The 14624-nt window shown below is 42.6% G+C and overlaps 1 protein-coding gene across 1 annotated transcript in view; it reads left to right on the top strand.

The window, feature by feature from the left end:
- Positions 1–14624, top strand: part of FRMD4B (FERM domain containing 4B) — a 117051-nt gene that overhangs the window by 79171 nt on the left and 23256 nt on the right. Inside the window, exons 10-11 of the mRNA XM_077822005.1 lie at positions 249–306; positions 1459–1545. Coding sequence (XP_077678131.1) covers positions 249–306; positions 1459–1545 — 145 coding nt within the window. The remainder of the gene's footprint in view (positions 1–248; positions 307–1458; positions 1546–14624) is intronic.

Genomic DNA, 14624 nt, shown 5'->3' with positions numbered 1-14624 from the left:
TGATAAGAGGAATTACAGGGAATAGTTACTTTATTTTCCAAAAATTTGTTGCATGTGCACAGAAGTTTTGCCATCGACTTTAACTGGGCCAGAATTTCACCTCTGTTCCCAATGGAGGGTGCTGAGCCCGTCACTTAATATGCAAAAGATAAATGATTTTATCTGAATGCATATGTAAAAGAGGATATGTTAAGAGGCATTATTCTCTCCAGAGCAACTCATCAAATACACTGTAAATCTGTCTACAGGTACATGAAAGTGGTAGAAGCTCTGCCTACATATGGAGTCCATTACTATGGAGTAAAGGTTAGTGATTGTTTATAGATAACATGATTCCATTCTTGAGGGAACAGTTTCACTGTACAGCATCTGCCTGTCAATATTAAAAACTGGACTTCTCTAAGAACACTGAAAAAGTATGAATCAGAACTGTTTTGTTATTGGTGGACTGCAAATCATTTACAGAGAAGGCAGAAGGGAATTGTTGTTTTAACACCCTCCCTCCCCATAATCCTACCATCCTAATTAAACTGGATATCACTTCTAGCTTTTAAGCAGTTACATTTCTCCAGAGGCACAGTGAGAACACGGTGGCATGGGCTTAAGCATTGGCTGTACAATCGAATACATACCAAGGAGGTCAGGCAGGCCTGTGCAGCCCACGCCGCCTCGCCCTCAGAGCTATTTTAGCCTAAAGTTAGCACAGGTACCTCTACATGAGCTGCAGAACATACCCCTAGCTGCAATGTAAACTCACCCTCTGTAATTAGTGAAATTCTGCTGCCATTACCACGCTCAGCAGTCTCTTCCTTCTCAGCCCCATTTGAAGCATTTTGTTAAAATTGAACGAAATGATGCTGACAAAATTTCTATAGAACTGAAAAGATTTTTGAGGCGGGGAAGGGAATAGTTTAATAACAAGTCAATACACTGGAAACAAATTCTGGATAAATGGGCAAAGCATGAGCCAAAAAAAAAAAAAAATTCTTTATCGCATATAAGGGTGTCTATCCAGCAGGGATCACAGTCACTTACTATGGTGTATTGAGTGAGGAGTACTGGACATAGTCTTCTGTTCCCTCTCTGCATTTATTTGTGTATTGTGCAATGCATCTGTACTGCGTACACGGCCTTTGGCCACTCCCTCTGCTGCCGTCCTTCCCTCCCCGCGGTCCCACCTGCCGTGATCTCCACCTACGTGTTGCAGCATCTGCTGCTTTTTGCCCACTTGCGCAGCCAACAGGCCAGCTTCCCTTCGTCCTTCGCTCCGTCTGAGATGGCAATGGCAGAGCCCTTTCATCACAGTCTCACGGCTTGAGTGCAGGTTTGTTTGCAAAGTCCCCCTGTGTTCCTAACCTGCTGATTCTGGTCACAGAATGAAATTGGTAAATACGATGTAACCTTTGAAGTTCTTAACTCCTTATTAGATCTTGGTTCTTGTGTTCTTCCATTTTACAGGATAAACAAGGAATCCCGTGGTGGCTTGGCATCAGTTATAAAGGAATAGGACAGTACGACTTACAAGACAAAGTCAAGCCTAGAAAAGTAAGGGTATTTTGCCATGTCAAAATACATCTTCTTTTTTTTCTTTTTTAAGCCATGGCTAGTTAGAATCCTAAGGAAAATGAAAGCTTTAGAGTCCATGAATTCTGGAAAACTGGAGAGGAAGAGACATGCTTCCTCTCCAGCAGATAGACAGTGCAAACTCTTAATGTGCAATACAAAAGTTTAGTTCAAACGTGCTTCTAATGAGTTTGATAGTCTCAGTGCATTCGCTACTGGACTTTTAAGAACCTCACTAGGTCATCCCGCAGTATGAAGCAATCTGGTGTAGCTGGGGGTCTCTGCTTTACATGGGTTCAGAGTTATTGGTCCTGGCTTTAGTCTTTCCTTAAGCAGAATCTCCATTTACTTCAGTGGGTGGGGGGGGTGTGAGAGAGAGAGAGAGAGAGAGAGAGAGAGAGAGATAAGTGGATCAGGCCATAAGATTAGTCCAGTATCTCACATGGGTGAGATACTGGTTGAATCCTTGGTGCAGCTGCAGGCCAATCAATCTGCTGATTCCCAGGAGGTGTGTAACCATAGGCGGTGGGTTGAGAACATGTGCTTGAATATCCAAGGCTGCTCTTTCCTCCTCATCCCCGTCTGTGTATTTGAGTAATTCCTGCCAATAATCACAGTTACTGAAGCAAAGCACAGGGCCCTGTATTCCCTCGCTGGCTCCCTACAAGTCCTCTATTAGCGAACCCTAACAGGCCCCTCTGCTGGCAAGCTGTCATACCGCCCAAGCACATGATGTGCACAGAAACTATTCCAGCTCAACAACTGATTAAGTCCCATTCAGAGCTTGGAATGAACCCTGGAGGTCTTTGGAGAACTGGTTTCCTAGAATGGTTGGGGGAGGTTTCGACACCTGTGCGAGTTGTCCTGTGGGGGGGAATACACCTGGTTTCTCTCTTGTAGCCATGTTTCCTCTGTCCCCGTGCTGAACTAGTTTTCTGATGTGCTTCTTACCCCCAGGATTTGGGCAGTAGCTCACGGGAGCGTGCATGCTGCCAGCAGTCACTTCAGATCAGTTTAGACCATTGTGCTCTTGTCCAGGGGATGGAAAGATACACAGGAGGAGTGAGCATGGGGAACAGAATTGGCTGGCACATATTCTGAACGAGCTTCTAGAAACATGGCTATAGGAAAATGTGAGATCCACTAGTAGCAATTCAAAGAGACACACTTTGTCACTGTCCTTCTCTCCAAAGCTACTGATGGGTTCTTTTTTTTGAGCTAACTTGTCACCAAGATCGATCTCTTAAATTTCTCTCTTGTTCTGTCCGGTGAACGGCTTTTATTTAATCCCAGGACTTTCTGCTGTTCACATACCACAATGACAGAGTAGGTTTGATTTGGGTGTAAGGTTACAAAATAGCCACGACTGGTAAAAGATCAAATCAACACAGATTCACAAGGATGGCCGTGCCTGATGTATTTCCAAGCATTGACTGAGTACAGACAGTACATTAGTAAATGGGTTGGTAAGAGGAGGTTAGGAGTCTCATCCTCTGGGCACGCCTTGGCATTGCTGCAAACACTTGCCACACCGGGGTAGATGGGGCCAGCCGTGTCCAGCACCCAGGGCAAGAAAGCGTGCATACAGCTGAACCAGTACTCAGTTTCATTCCTGTGGTACCTACGGGATTACCGTTCTAGGCACCATCTGGGCAGATTGGGAAACTCCATGTTCCTTAAGGTTGCCAGAGCCCAAATGCCGACTGTCACATCCTGCCATTATTACACCTGTGTCACTCCCTCTAAAGTCAATGGGAGTTTTGTGTACAAATCAGTGCCAGGCTTTATAATGGAAATGTTTGCAGACCATTCACAGCAGTGCCACTTGGGTGCCTTGCAGTAATTTTAACTACCCAGTTTAGAATACAGAACAAAGAGGGAGGAGGAGCATCAAGGTCAGCGGAAAGTCTGATGCCAGTAAGCTGTTTGAAACAGTGACTCAGTTTAACACAAGAGCTCATGGACCAACATTGAGGAAGAAATTAATGTGCCAACAGGTTCTTTACACAAAGGGTGGTTCCGTGTTTGGAATCTGAAACAAACTGCTCAGGTGAGCAGAGAGTCGTAATTCAGGAGCTCAGTTTCAAGAGAGAAAGGGATACATACGGAAATAGGGGTGAATGGATACTGACTAGATTTGGGGGTTAAGATATATTGCAGAACTGTTCCTCTTTGCACAGAAGAGGTGCAGGGCATTTGCTCAGGTTGAATTACATTCACACTCCAAGTCAGCCTCTGCTATTTGCTTTTGGCTAGAAATAGTCCGTGTCAATTCATTTTTATTAAGTTTTCAGATCCTTGAATATATGAGAAGATCTATCCAGAGGGAGAGGAGGCTGTGTGGCTTCTCTAAATGTCTGTCTAAATCTGTGGCTACTCCGCACCACAACCAGCAAATATGATCTTCTTTGCAGGCAGTGGGGGAGAGGGATGAGCCATGAAGCATGTAGACTCTGCCTTTCTGCACTGAAGTGCCGATAGCATTGGATTTTCAGGAAATGTCTTGCTTTGCCCTTTTGGATGGAGCCAGGCTGGCAACAGCCCAGAGGGCAGGCCCTGCACAAGAATTACCTGCTGTTTGTCTCTTGGATCAAAGTCCTCTGCTACATATCCTTAACCAGTTGGGAAGGAGTTAAGGGAATCCCAGTTGTGATCTACCCACCAAGATAGATACCTTAAAAAGTGAATGTGTGTTTGATTAGCAGAGTAAGAGAGAGATGTTGTGTTAAAAGGTAACCAACAGCAAGCTGGTTTTCCTGTTTTTAAATGTATGTGGGCTTGTCTACACTTACCAGGGGATCCACTAGCGGCAATCGATGCATCGGCAGTCGATTTAGTCGGTGTAGTGAAGACCCGCTATATCGACTGCAGATCGCTCTCCCATTGACTCCTGTACTCCACTGAATCGAGAAGAGCAAGGGGAGTCGACGGGAGAAACTCCCGTCGACATTGCATAGTGTGGACCCCGCGGTAAGTAGATCTAAGGTACGTCAGTTTGAGTTATGCTATTCACGTAACTCAAATTGCGTAGCTTAGATCGAATTTCCCCTGTAGTGTAGACAAGGCCTACGATTGCTTGGTGTACAAACATCCATAGATACTAGCTGGGGCTGGAAAGCTTCTGAGGTTTCAGGTATGGCGCTTTTCCCAGGAGTCTACATTGTTATCCCCAGCATGCTAGCTAAGTTCCAACACAGTAATTGCATTCTGCCTACTCCGGCACTCCACGTTCTGTAAAGGCTGCTGCTAGAGAGGGCTGCTTTTTTTCATTTAATATTGTTTTCCATTGATAACATGCACTCATCAGAAACTCTCCAAGTCTATATTCAATTAAAAAGCACATTAACTAGACCAGGGGTTCTCAAACTTCATTGCACTGTGACCCCCTTCTGACAACAAAAATTACTACATGATCCCAGAAGGGGGGACCAAAGCCTGAGCCTGCCTGAGTCCTGCTGCCCTGGGGTGTGTGGGGAGGTTGGCAAAGCCTGAGCCCCACCACCTCGGGCCGGAGGACCAAAGCCAGAGCCCAAGTGCTTCAATCCCAGGTAGGGGGCCTGTAATCTGAGTCCCTGACACCCACGGCTGAAGCCCTTGGGCTTCAGCTTCGGCCCTTGTTGGTGGAGCTCAGGCTTCAGGTTCAGCCCTGGGCCCGGCAAGTCTAAGCCAGGCCTGGGCTGAACTTTAATGGGGTCGCATTTTAATGGGGTCGCAACTCACTTTGGGATCCCAAACCACAGTTTGAGAACCACTGAACTAGACCCACTCAGATTTGACACAATGCCAACGAAAGGACAACGAAAAACCCTCCTCCTTAAAACATAGGAATCTCAGGCCACCCAAATAGCTCTAGGCAGAAAAGGCCATGTGTAAATACATGAGCCCTACAGCATACTGAAGGTCAGTAGACTGGATCAGCAAGGCGAGAGAAATCCAGAGTTAAGAGCCCCTTACTGAAAGCACCTTCTGAAACAAAGATGGATGAAATAATCTCTACATATGTAATCTGCAGTCTGGCCAACGCTTACGCCTGTAATGTTACCCACGTGAGCAGTCCCATAAAGGGGGCTACTCATTTGCACGAGTGTTGGCATGGCCAGCACCACAGTGTGTCATCAAGGGCGCAGTCTTCATGTGAGCAGTCCTGTTAAAGTTAATGGGACTGTTCATGAAGAAACTCCTCATCTGAGGAAGGCTTTCCAGCCCCACCAACTATCCGGGGCTGTTTCTTCACCCCCCGCCTCCTCCCCGACACACGTCAGTTACTACCGATATATTGATTATGCTTGGAAGTAGTTGGAAGCTAAAATGGTCGCTTCTCTTAATAGCCCGTCCTGCCCCGCTGAAGTTAGTGACAGTTTTTGTCACTGGCTGCAGGGGGAGCTGAGGGAATCACTCTGTTCCAGTGCTGCAATAAGCTGAAAATGGACAAGTGGGGTTTGGGGTTGGTGGTTTTTTGGGTTTTTTTTGGTTGGTTAGCTGGGTTTTTTTTGTTTAAGAGTATCATTCTTGCTGTCATCTCCGAAGACCAAGGCAATTTTCATGAATGAAAGGAAATGGACTCCATATTGGCTACACACTATAGTGTCCGTATGGCTCAGGTGATAAGTGCACTGGGACATAAGATCATTAGGACATACGATGCATGGCTTCAGAACCCACATCCAAGTTTAAACTCATGCCCAGGATTAATGCTGTTGTCCTATTATGGTGCCAGCCTCTCTTCAGTTCATATGGTAAAGTAAGGTGCCTTCTGCTCATCTTTGTTGATTGTTCAGATGTTATTTAAAGATCCCATTCCACAGTCCTTTTTGAATAGATTAGGAAATAACACTGGTATCCTGGCCAGCGTTCCTTTTCTAAATAAAACAGGTTTTAATGTCCAAAGCCCTGTGTGTCCATTTAGTATACAGGATGAATCTTCATTTGCCTACAACAGCATCCAGCTTATTAATATGTAAAGTAGTTTGGGCTGCCTTTGTGTCTGAAAATGAAAATAGATTGCATTATATGCTGTAATAAACCCCTGTATGGTGATCTAATGAGAGAAGGAAATTTGAAAAGATAATAGCAACATTAGTCAAAAAGTAAGTAAGTTCAGCTAAGTTTTCTCCTGCTCTGTCCTATTCCTGTATTCAAGTTACAGTACTTAATGTAGTCCTAATGCCTAAATAGAAAAAATAGATCTTATTATGGAGTTGTATTAAAGCTACAGATATTTCAATGTCAATTTCCTTCACTACACAATAGGCTTCAGGAGTGTTGTTAAAGCATAATAGCTTTGAAAATGGATAATGCTTATCATAGGTATTTACAAAATGAAGAAAAAGTTATCTAAATCTTGATGCTGCACGTTTTCTCTTATAAAACTATTTCTTAATATAAATTTTCTGTTCTGGATTGTTCAGGTGTTCAGAATACAATAGTATTGGCACTGAATTCTCAGCAGGATATTCTAATTATGCAAAGATCCCATTTGCTTTGTGTGTTTCTCACCCAGGGGAAGCCTTTGATTTAGAATCCAGATACTGATTGAAAGTAAACACAGCGCTTGTAATAAGAGTATTCTATGAAAAGTAGTGACTTCCAGGTGCAGACTGTTGTTAGAGCGTCAGCCCTCTAAAGACACACTTTTTATGTTGGTTTGCTTGGTTGTTGCAAAATTTCTGTGGATTTTACCAGGAAGGTAAAACAAGTGAGAACATGGTTTGATTTTTTGAGACATTAGAAAAAATACTTCATCGGTAGAAAAAGTTCTGTAAATCTCTCCTTCTGACTAAGGATTTAATATACAGAAACTCACTCTCCCTGAGTTACCAGCACAATATTAGTTACAAAACCCAATGTCCAATTATAGGATCCCATCTGGTGAATAAGGTTGGAGCAGGATATTAGTTCTCATGTGCACACACAAACTACTTGGAATATGTTTTCTGATTTTCTTTTGAAAGGAGAAAACACTTCATGTACCAGCAGATGCTTAAAACAAAAAGGATGTAATCGACACATTCCATGCACCAATGACCTGCGCAAATGATCACTTACAGTGTATTAAAAACCAAAGAGCCTAAGGATTCCAGCCTCCATAACTGTGAGGATAATATGGTTCTGGGTAAATGCCTTGTTCTGGCCAAGTCCAATAAATGGCCTCAGCTCAGCCCCAGAATTATACTGTGCACCTTCTTATTCAATAGCTGTGCTTGGCCGAACTAATCACAGAGCTCTCAAAGCTAGAAGTTTTATCTTTTGAGTCTTCAGATTTTCACTCCCCATTTATATGATCTGGAGAAAAGCCATAGGCAGAAAAGACTGATAGGTGCATTAAGTAAATTGCCTCCTACAAACTTCTGGTAAATATTTCTCCCCCAAAATGGGTTCTCCTCACAAAGTCCAGCATGCCTGGGACATTGCCATCAGCCTTGTATAGAAAATGTTCAAGTAAATTTGCTTTTCTTCAGCACTTCGGGCCTGATTGACCACTCGCTATTATTTCAGGATTTTTCTGCAATTAATGTGTCTTGTTTCTTCCTTATATTCCCCCACATGTGTGTATCCACCTGTTGTCTCTCATGTTATACTTGGATTGTAAGTCGTATGGGGTAGGGTGTGACAGAGTGCTAAGAAATGTACCCTGGTCACTATTTGCACTCAGCAGGTTCCTGTGAGAGGGTGTAATTGGCAAGGGGTGTGCCTGATTACCAGGCCAGACTGGGGTAAGGAAGTTAATCAGCTAATTAGCCAATAAACAGGCAAGGGGTTTAAAAAGAGGAAAGGAAAAACAGGAAGGAAATGCTTGAAAAAGGAATGGGGTAGGGTAAAGAGAGAGAGAGAAAAGGTGAGTGAAAGGCTAGGAGAGGCTGACAAAGTGAGTTCTCTGAGTAGATGTCCCTCAAGTCCCACCCCACTTTGGAGAAGAGATCAGAAAGCTGGAAAACAGTGCCAAGGTGGAAGTCCCAATATGCACTGGTGAAGGTATTGAGACAAGGAAGAAGGTCTCAGAGCAGCCTCTGTTTGTGGAAAGGAGCAGGAATGTGACAGGCATACCCTGTCCCACAGGGAATATCTCTTCGTTTTGAGTTTGTACAGTGCCTAGCACACTGACGTCTTGGTTCAGGTCTGGGGCTCCAAAGTGCGACCATGATAGAAATAAACCATTAATAATAAACACAAAAGTAGTCCAATAAAAGCACAAGTCTAGGGTGCGACTCACCATCATGATATCTTAGTTTTAATCCAAGTACCCCTGGCGCTTCTTGAAGTCTGGATCTGTTTCAGAAATAATAGCAGATCTAGTGGAGAGTTTCTTCTAACTTTTCAAAGTAATAAATCAGTTATATGATTTTTAAAGGTTTCTTTCACGCAAATATTTCTGCCTAGAAAATGTAATGCTTGCTGAGGACAATTTTAATCGATTTGTGTTACCATGCAAATGGATCCATTCTTCGGATGAAGTTCCTTACAGAGAAAAAAATAAAATTAACAAATTTATACAACAATTTCATACAACAATTTCATTTTCCCCAAAGCAGTATAGCACAGTCTGGTTGCATGAATCATTGGCTGATGTACACATGTTCTACAACATCTCTAATTTTAGTTGCTTCATCACAGTCTGCCTTGCATTTAAGTGACTATCAAATATTGCCAAAAACGACCGCTTCCCTTGCAAATGCGTCACTTCCTTTAAATTGGTACAATAGTGTGGTCTATAATCAAGAGTTTTTTCCGGATCAGAAATGACCACCTCTCTCACAGAGCCTCTCCCCAGCATCTTCAGTATCTGAAAGGCTTCCTTTAGAGGCTTCAGTGGACAAATGATTGTAACCCACACAAGTGCATGCACAATGAGCCAGACTCTGCCTAGTCATAAGCAGGCATAAATCAACTGCAGTTATGTTTTCCACCAGGGTACACCAAGGCTGATTCTTTCTCCTTCCCTCCCTCTCTGTTTCCCACTCGTTGCGGCTACATCGCTGATTTAGATTCAGCACATTTCTCTTGAACTAACTCTAACTTTTATGACTTTATGGCTTATTGCATTACCTGTATAGTAGAACCTCAGAGTTACGAACGCTTCAGGAATGGGAGCTGTTCATAACGCCGAAATGTTTGTAACTCTGAACAAAACATGATGGTGGTTCTTTCAAAAGTTTACAACTGAACATTGACTTAATACAGTTTTGAAACGTTATTGTGTAGAAGAAAAATGCTTATGTTGCTTTCCCTTTATTTTTTTAGTTTATTAACACTAAATTTGCTTTTATTTTTTTGCTGTATTTGCTGGGGGCGTTGTTTTGGTCTCTGCTGCTGCCTGACTGTGTACTTCCGGTTCCAAATGAGGTGTGTGGTTGACTGGTCAGTTCATACTCTGGTGTTCGTAACTCTGAAGTTCTACTGTATTTAACTCCTCCCCCGTTCTTATGGCACATTTCCCCCTGAGCATTTAGCCAGCTCAGAAAAGATCGGTCCTATAAACAAAGCCCCAGAGTTCAGCTCCAGATCTGAATATGAATTTTCACAAACTTTGGGACTATTTCTCATTTGTTCCCATAAATTTCCCTGAAGTAGGAGAATCAGGTTTAGATTGTAAGCTCTTTGAGGCAGAGACTATCTTTTTGTTCTGTGTCTATACAACACATTTGGGTCCTGCTGAATTATTGGAGCTTATCGGTGCTACTGCTATAGAAATAATACGTTCGTTTTGTGTGAACAACCTGGAGAGCCCAGCATCTGCCTGATATGGGGATTCATACAAAGGATAATCTAATGAATGGTATATTACTGTATAGGATTATTGTTTCATAATATGTCCTGATGATTCCTTGATGTTTCTTGTATATACCTGGAATATGTTTGATGATTAGAAATATAGATAGTTGGGTTTGTGATGAGTGGGAGAACCACATGGTGAATTGCCTGCAGGGTGCGCAGGTTGCGGATCTATTGAGACATCTAGATCAGGGGTGGGCAACCTATGGCACGCGTGCTGATTTTCAATGGCAGTCACACTGCCTGGTTCCTCGCCACCAGTTCCGGGGGCTCCACTGCTGGCCTGGGGTACTGGCCGCCGGCCCCCTGCCAGATGGGGTTCCAGCTGCGCTCATCCCGCTGCCGGCCCTGGGTCCCAGCCACCGGCCCAGGGGCTCTGCAGCCTCCCCCGAACTGTGTCCCACTCGGGTGCAGACAGGGGCAAGAGGGGGCACAGCTCAGCACCCCCACCTTAAAAACTGTTCCAGCACCCCTGTGCTGGGATATTTTTAAGTCCTGATTTGCTGCTTACATCACTATCACACCACGTGGAATAGCGCACTGCGTTTGACATTGAGATTAGAATGTACATGCAAGAACTGGAATCAGAATTTTCTGACAGATTTCAGGATTTTCAGTCATTTGGCCCAAAGCTTTCTTTTCTAATTAAACCTGAAAAGTTCAACGAAAGCAACTTGGATTTGTTTGTATTTCAGTGGATGCATGTTGAAGATTTCAAAATGCAGCTCATTCAGTTAAAAAGCTCAGAATTGTGGGTATCAAAGTTTGGAGATCTGCAGAGTGCACTTGAAGCTACCAAGAGAGATCATGGGGCCTCTATTCTAACCTGCTGGACATCCCTGCCAGTGAAATTTAACTGTTAGAAGAAAATTGCGTTTGCAATGTTTTCAGCATTTGGAGCCACATACCTGTGTGAACAGGTATTTTCACACACAAAATCTGTCCTCTGTCACTCTCGGAGCCGGTTAACAACTGTATTTTAGTTGCTTCATCACAGTCTGCCTTGCATTTAAGTGACTATCAAATATTGCCAAAAACAAGCTGGGGGCTGGTGTGCAGCTTAAAGTATCCAAATACATGCCAGACATTGGAAAACTCAGCAAGGAAAAGCAAGGGCAAGGATCACACTAAACTGATAAGATCTGCATTTTAGTTTCATTTTAAATGAAGCTTCTTAAACATTTTAAAAACCTTATTAACTTTACATACAACAAAAGTTTAGTTATGTATTATAGACTTATAGAAAGAGACCTTCTAAAAACATTAAAATGTATTACTGGCACGCGAAACGTTAAATTAGACTGAATAAATGAAGACACGGCACACCACTTCTGAAAGGTTGCCAACCCCTGATCTAGATAGACACCTGTGCAATGCTGAGGAGGAGCCGGTGGTTGTGGTACATGTAGGTACCAGTGACATAGGGAACAGTAGGAGAGAGGTCCTGGAGGCCAAATTTAGGCTGCTAGGTAAGAGATTAAAGTCCAGGACCTCCATGTTAGCATTCTCTGAAATGCTTCCAGTTCCATGTACAGGGCTAGTTAGACAGGCAGAACTGCAGGGTCTCAATGCATGGACAAGATGTGTAGGGAGGAAGGGTTTAGGTTTATTAGGAACTGGGAGCCTTTTGGGAAAGGAGGAGCCTATACAGGAAGGATGGGCTCCATCTGTATCGAAACGGAACCAGATTGTTGGCATGTAAAATTAAAAAGGCCACAGAGGAGTTATTAAACTAATGGCTGGGGGACAGCTGACAGATGCAGAGGAGCACATGGCGTGCACAGAAACATTCCTTAGGGGAGGGTTTATTAAAGGGGATATTCTGTATCCTTGTAAAGAGGAGAGGATAGAAGTTGCTAAAGCACAGGTAGGCACTGAAGAGAAACAGTGAAACAAAAAAGAGTCCCATTCAGTTGCATCACATGAAGACAACAAAATACTGACAAATTTTATAAGTGCTTGTATATAAATGCAAGAAGTCAAAATACTAAGATGCGTGAACATGAATGCCTGGTATTAAATGAGGATACCCCTTCACATAATACAAGAACCTGGAGTCACCCAATGAAATTAATAGGCAGCAGGTTAAAAACTAACATAAGGAAGTATTTCTTCACACAACGCACAGTCAACCTGTGGAACTGGTGACCAGGGAAGTTGTGAAGACCGAAAGTATCACCAGGTTCAAAAAAGAACTAGATAAGTTCGTGGATGATAGGTCCATCAATGGCTATTAGCCAGAATGGTCAGGGATGCACCTCCGGGCATCCCTAAAGCTCCAACTGCTGGAAGCTGGGCCTCGATGACAGGGGAATAATTGCTCTGTTCTGCTCATTCCCTCTGAAGCATCTGGCACTGGCCACTTTCAGACAGGAGACAGGGCTCCTGTCTGACCCATTGGCCTGACCCAATTATGTCCAGCCTTATGTTCTTAATATTCTTATTTCTCCCACTCACTTTCAGTTAAGTGTTTTTCTTTTCTGCCTTGTAACATAGACTGATGAATTTAACCAGGTTTAGAACAATATAGAAATTCAGTTATGTTAAAAATAGACCCAACGAAATCCTTCAGATGTTGCTGTTGGTAAGTGAAGTCCTGCTTAGTGCCTATGAACAATTAGGCATTGCTAACTAGCTTTGCATCTCTGAGGATCTTCTCATGTCTTTAACAAACCATTACAGGGCCAAATTCTTCACTTAGAACCACACATATGTCTCCCATTGAGCTTAATGCAGGTCTTGAATGATCTAAGTGGATGGAGAAGAGTTTTTATAAACGCTTATTATCTCAGGTGCATGTACCTGGAGCAAGGCAATTTAAATACAGATTGCAAAATGTTTGCGAAAACATTTTAATTATTTCTAATTAGTCTTCCTGCCTTCAAAAGCCAGTAAGAAGTTCCCAGATTCGTTTGCTACTCTTTCCATTTTGCTGTATGTATATTTTAGGAGAGGTGAAAATTGGGTAGGATTCAGAGTTAGGTCAGGTTTAGTGGAGAAAGGATTTATGAAGTGGGAGTTTATTAGATTATAGACCTCTGGATTTGGCCCCGATCTGGAAAAACTTATTTGTAAACCGTTCGTACAAGTCTGTTTCACTCCCTTTGATTTTTCTCCAGTACTCAGTGGCCTTTCTTTTCCTGGCCATCCCTTATGGCTTGTCTCTACTGCTTTAAAAAAAAATGAGGAAACACTTTGATTTACTCATCAGTAATTGAAGGTAATTAGATTTTATTTGCTTATTTATTTTTGAAGTTCGTCTATATAACTATTATTTGCCCACACCTTATTCTGTGATTATGTAGACAGTCGCTAGTCTTTCTAAAAGGACAGTATGGCAGCATAATTAGCTTTATTTAAACCATTTCAGATGAAAAGCCACTGGAAAACTGTGTGTGTGTTTTAAATATGCATACAGAAAATTTAGAGAAGTGATGGTTTTGAAGAGAAAAACCTATACGTAGCTAAGTTCTTCTGACCCTAGGAGAGTATATTGTTTAGTCATACGAGTTATTAACTAACAGGTTATTATTTCGTAGTTGTTATTTGAAAATATAATGTGCTGTAACTACATATCATGAACCCACAGATCCCTGGTACAGCAGACTGTAGCCTTCAAAACAATTATTGATTTTTGGCATTTCTCATGTCAATAGATGCAGCATAAAGCAAGTACAGCAAAGTCATATGCAAGCATAAACTTCTCAACATATCTATTAGTGCATACTAAAGAAAGAGTCAAATGCATATAGAGTATGAACGACTAGGAACTACTGTTCTCAACAAAATATTTGCTACCTGTTTGGTCATACAGGCGCATAATAAAAATGCATATTGCTATTACAACGTACGAGTGTTAAGAGTGATGCACAAAAAGCAGCGAAATGACTTTGGTGCTGTATCTCCGATCCCTGATATGGAGTGCGTACTATTACTAATACACTTTTACAGTATATGCGGCAATGACTCTAGTGCAGCCAAATACTGTGTGGTATGAACTTCCTCTGTAATAGGTTTCAGAGTAGCAGCCGTGTTAGTCTGTAGTTGCAAAAAGATGAGGATGAATCCGATGAAGTGAGCTGTAGCTCACGAAAGCTTATGCTCAGATAAAGTGGTTAGTCTCTAAGGTGCCACAAGTACTCCTTTTCTTTTTACTGTAATGTTACTATAACACTGGGACTTCACACTGAATTTCGTACTGCTGAAAGCACACACCCTCTACACACACCGATGGCTGTATAATAAGCCAGTTATACTACTGCAATACTTAGAATTTTCAACTTCAAAGTACT

The sequence above is a fragment of the Eretmochelys imbricata genome, chromosome 7, assembly GCF_965152235.1.
Source record: "Eretmochelys imbricata isolate rEreImb1 chromosome 7, rEreImb1.hap1, whole genome shotgun sequence".
Taxonomy (NCBI): Eukaryota; Metazoa; Chordata; order Testudines; family Cheloniidae; genus Eretmochelys; species Eretmochelys imbricata.
The sequence above is the reverse complement of the archived record's forward strand: the minus strand, read 5'-3'. Positions and strand labels throughout refer to the sequence as shown.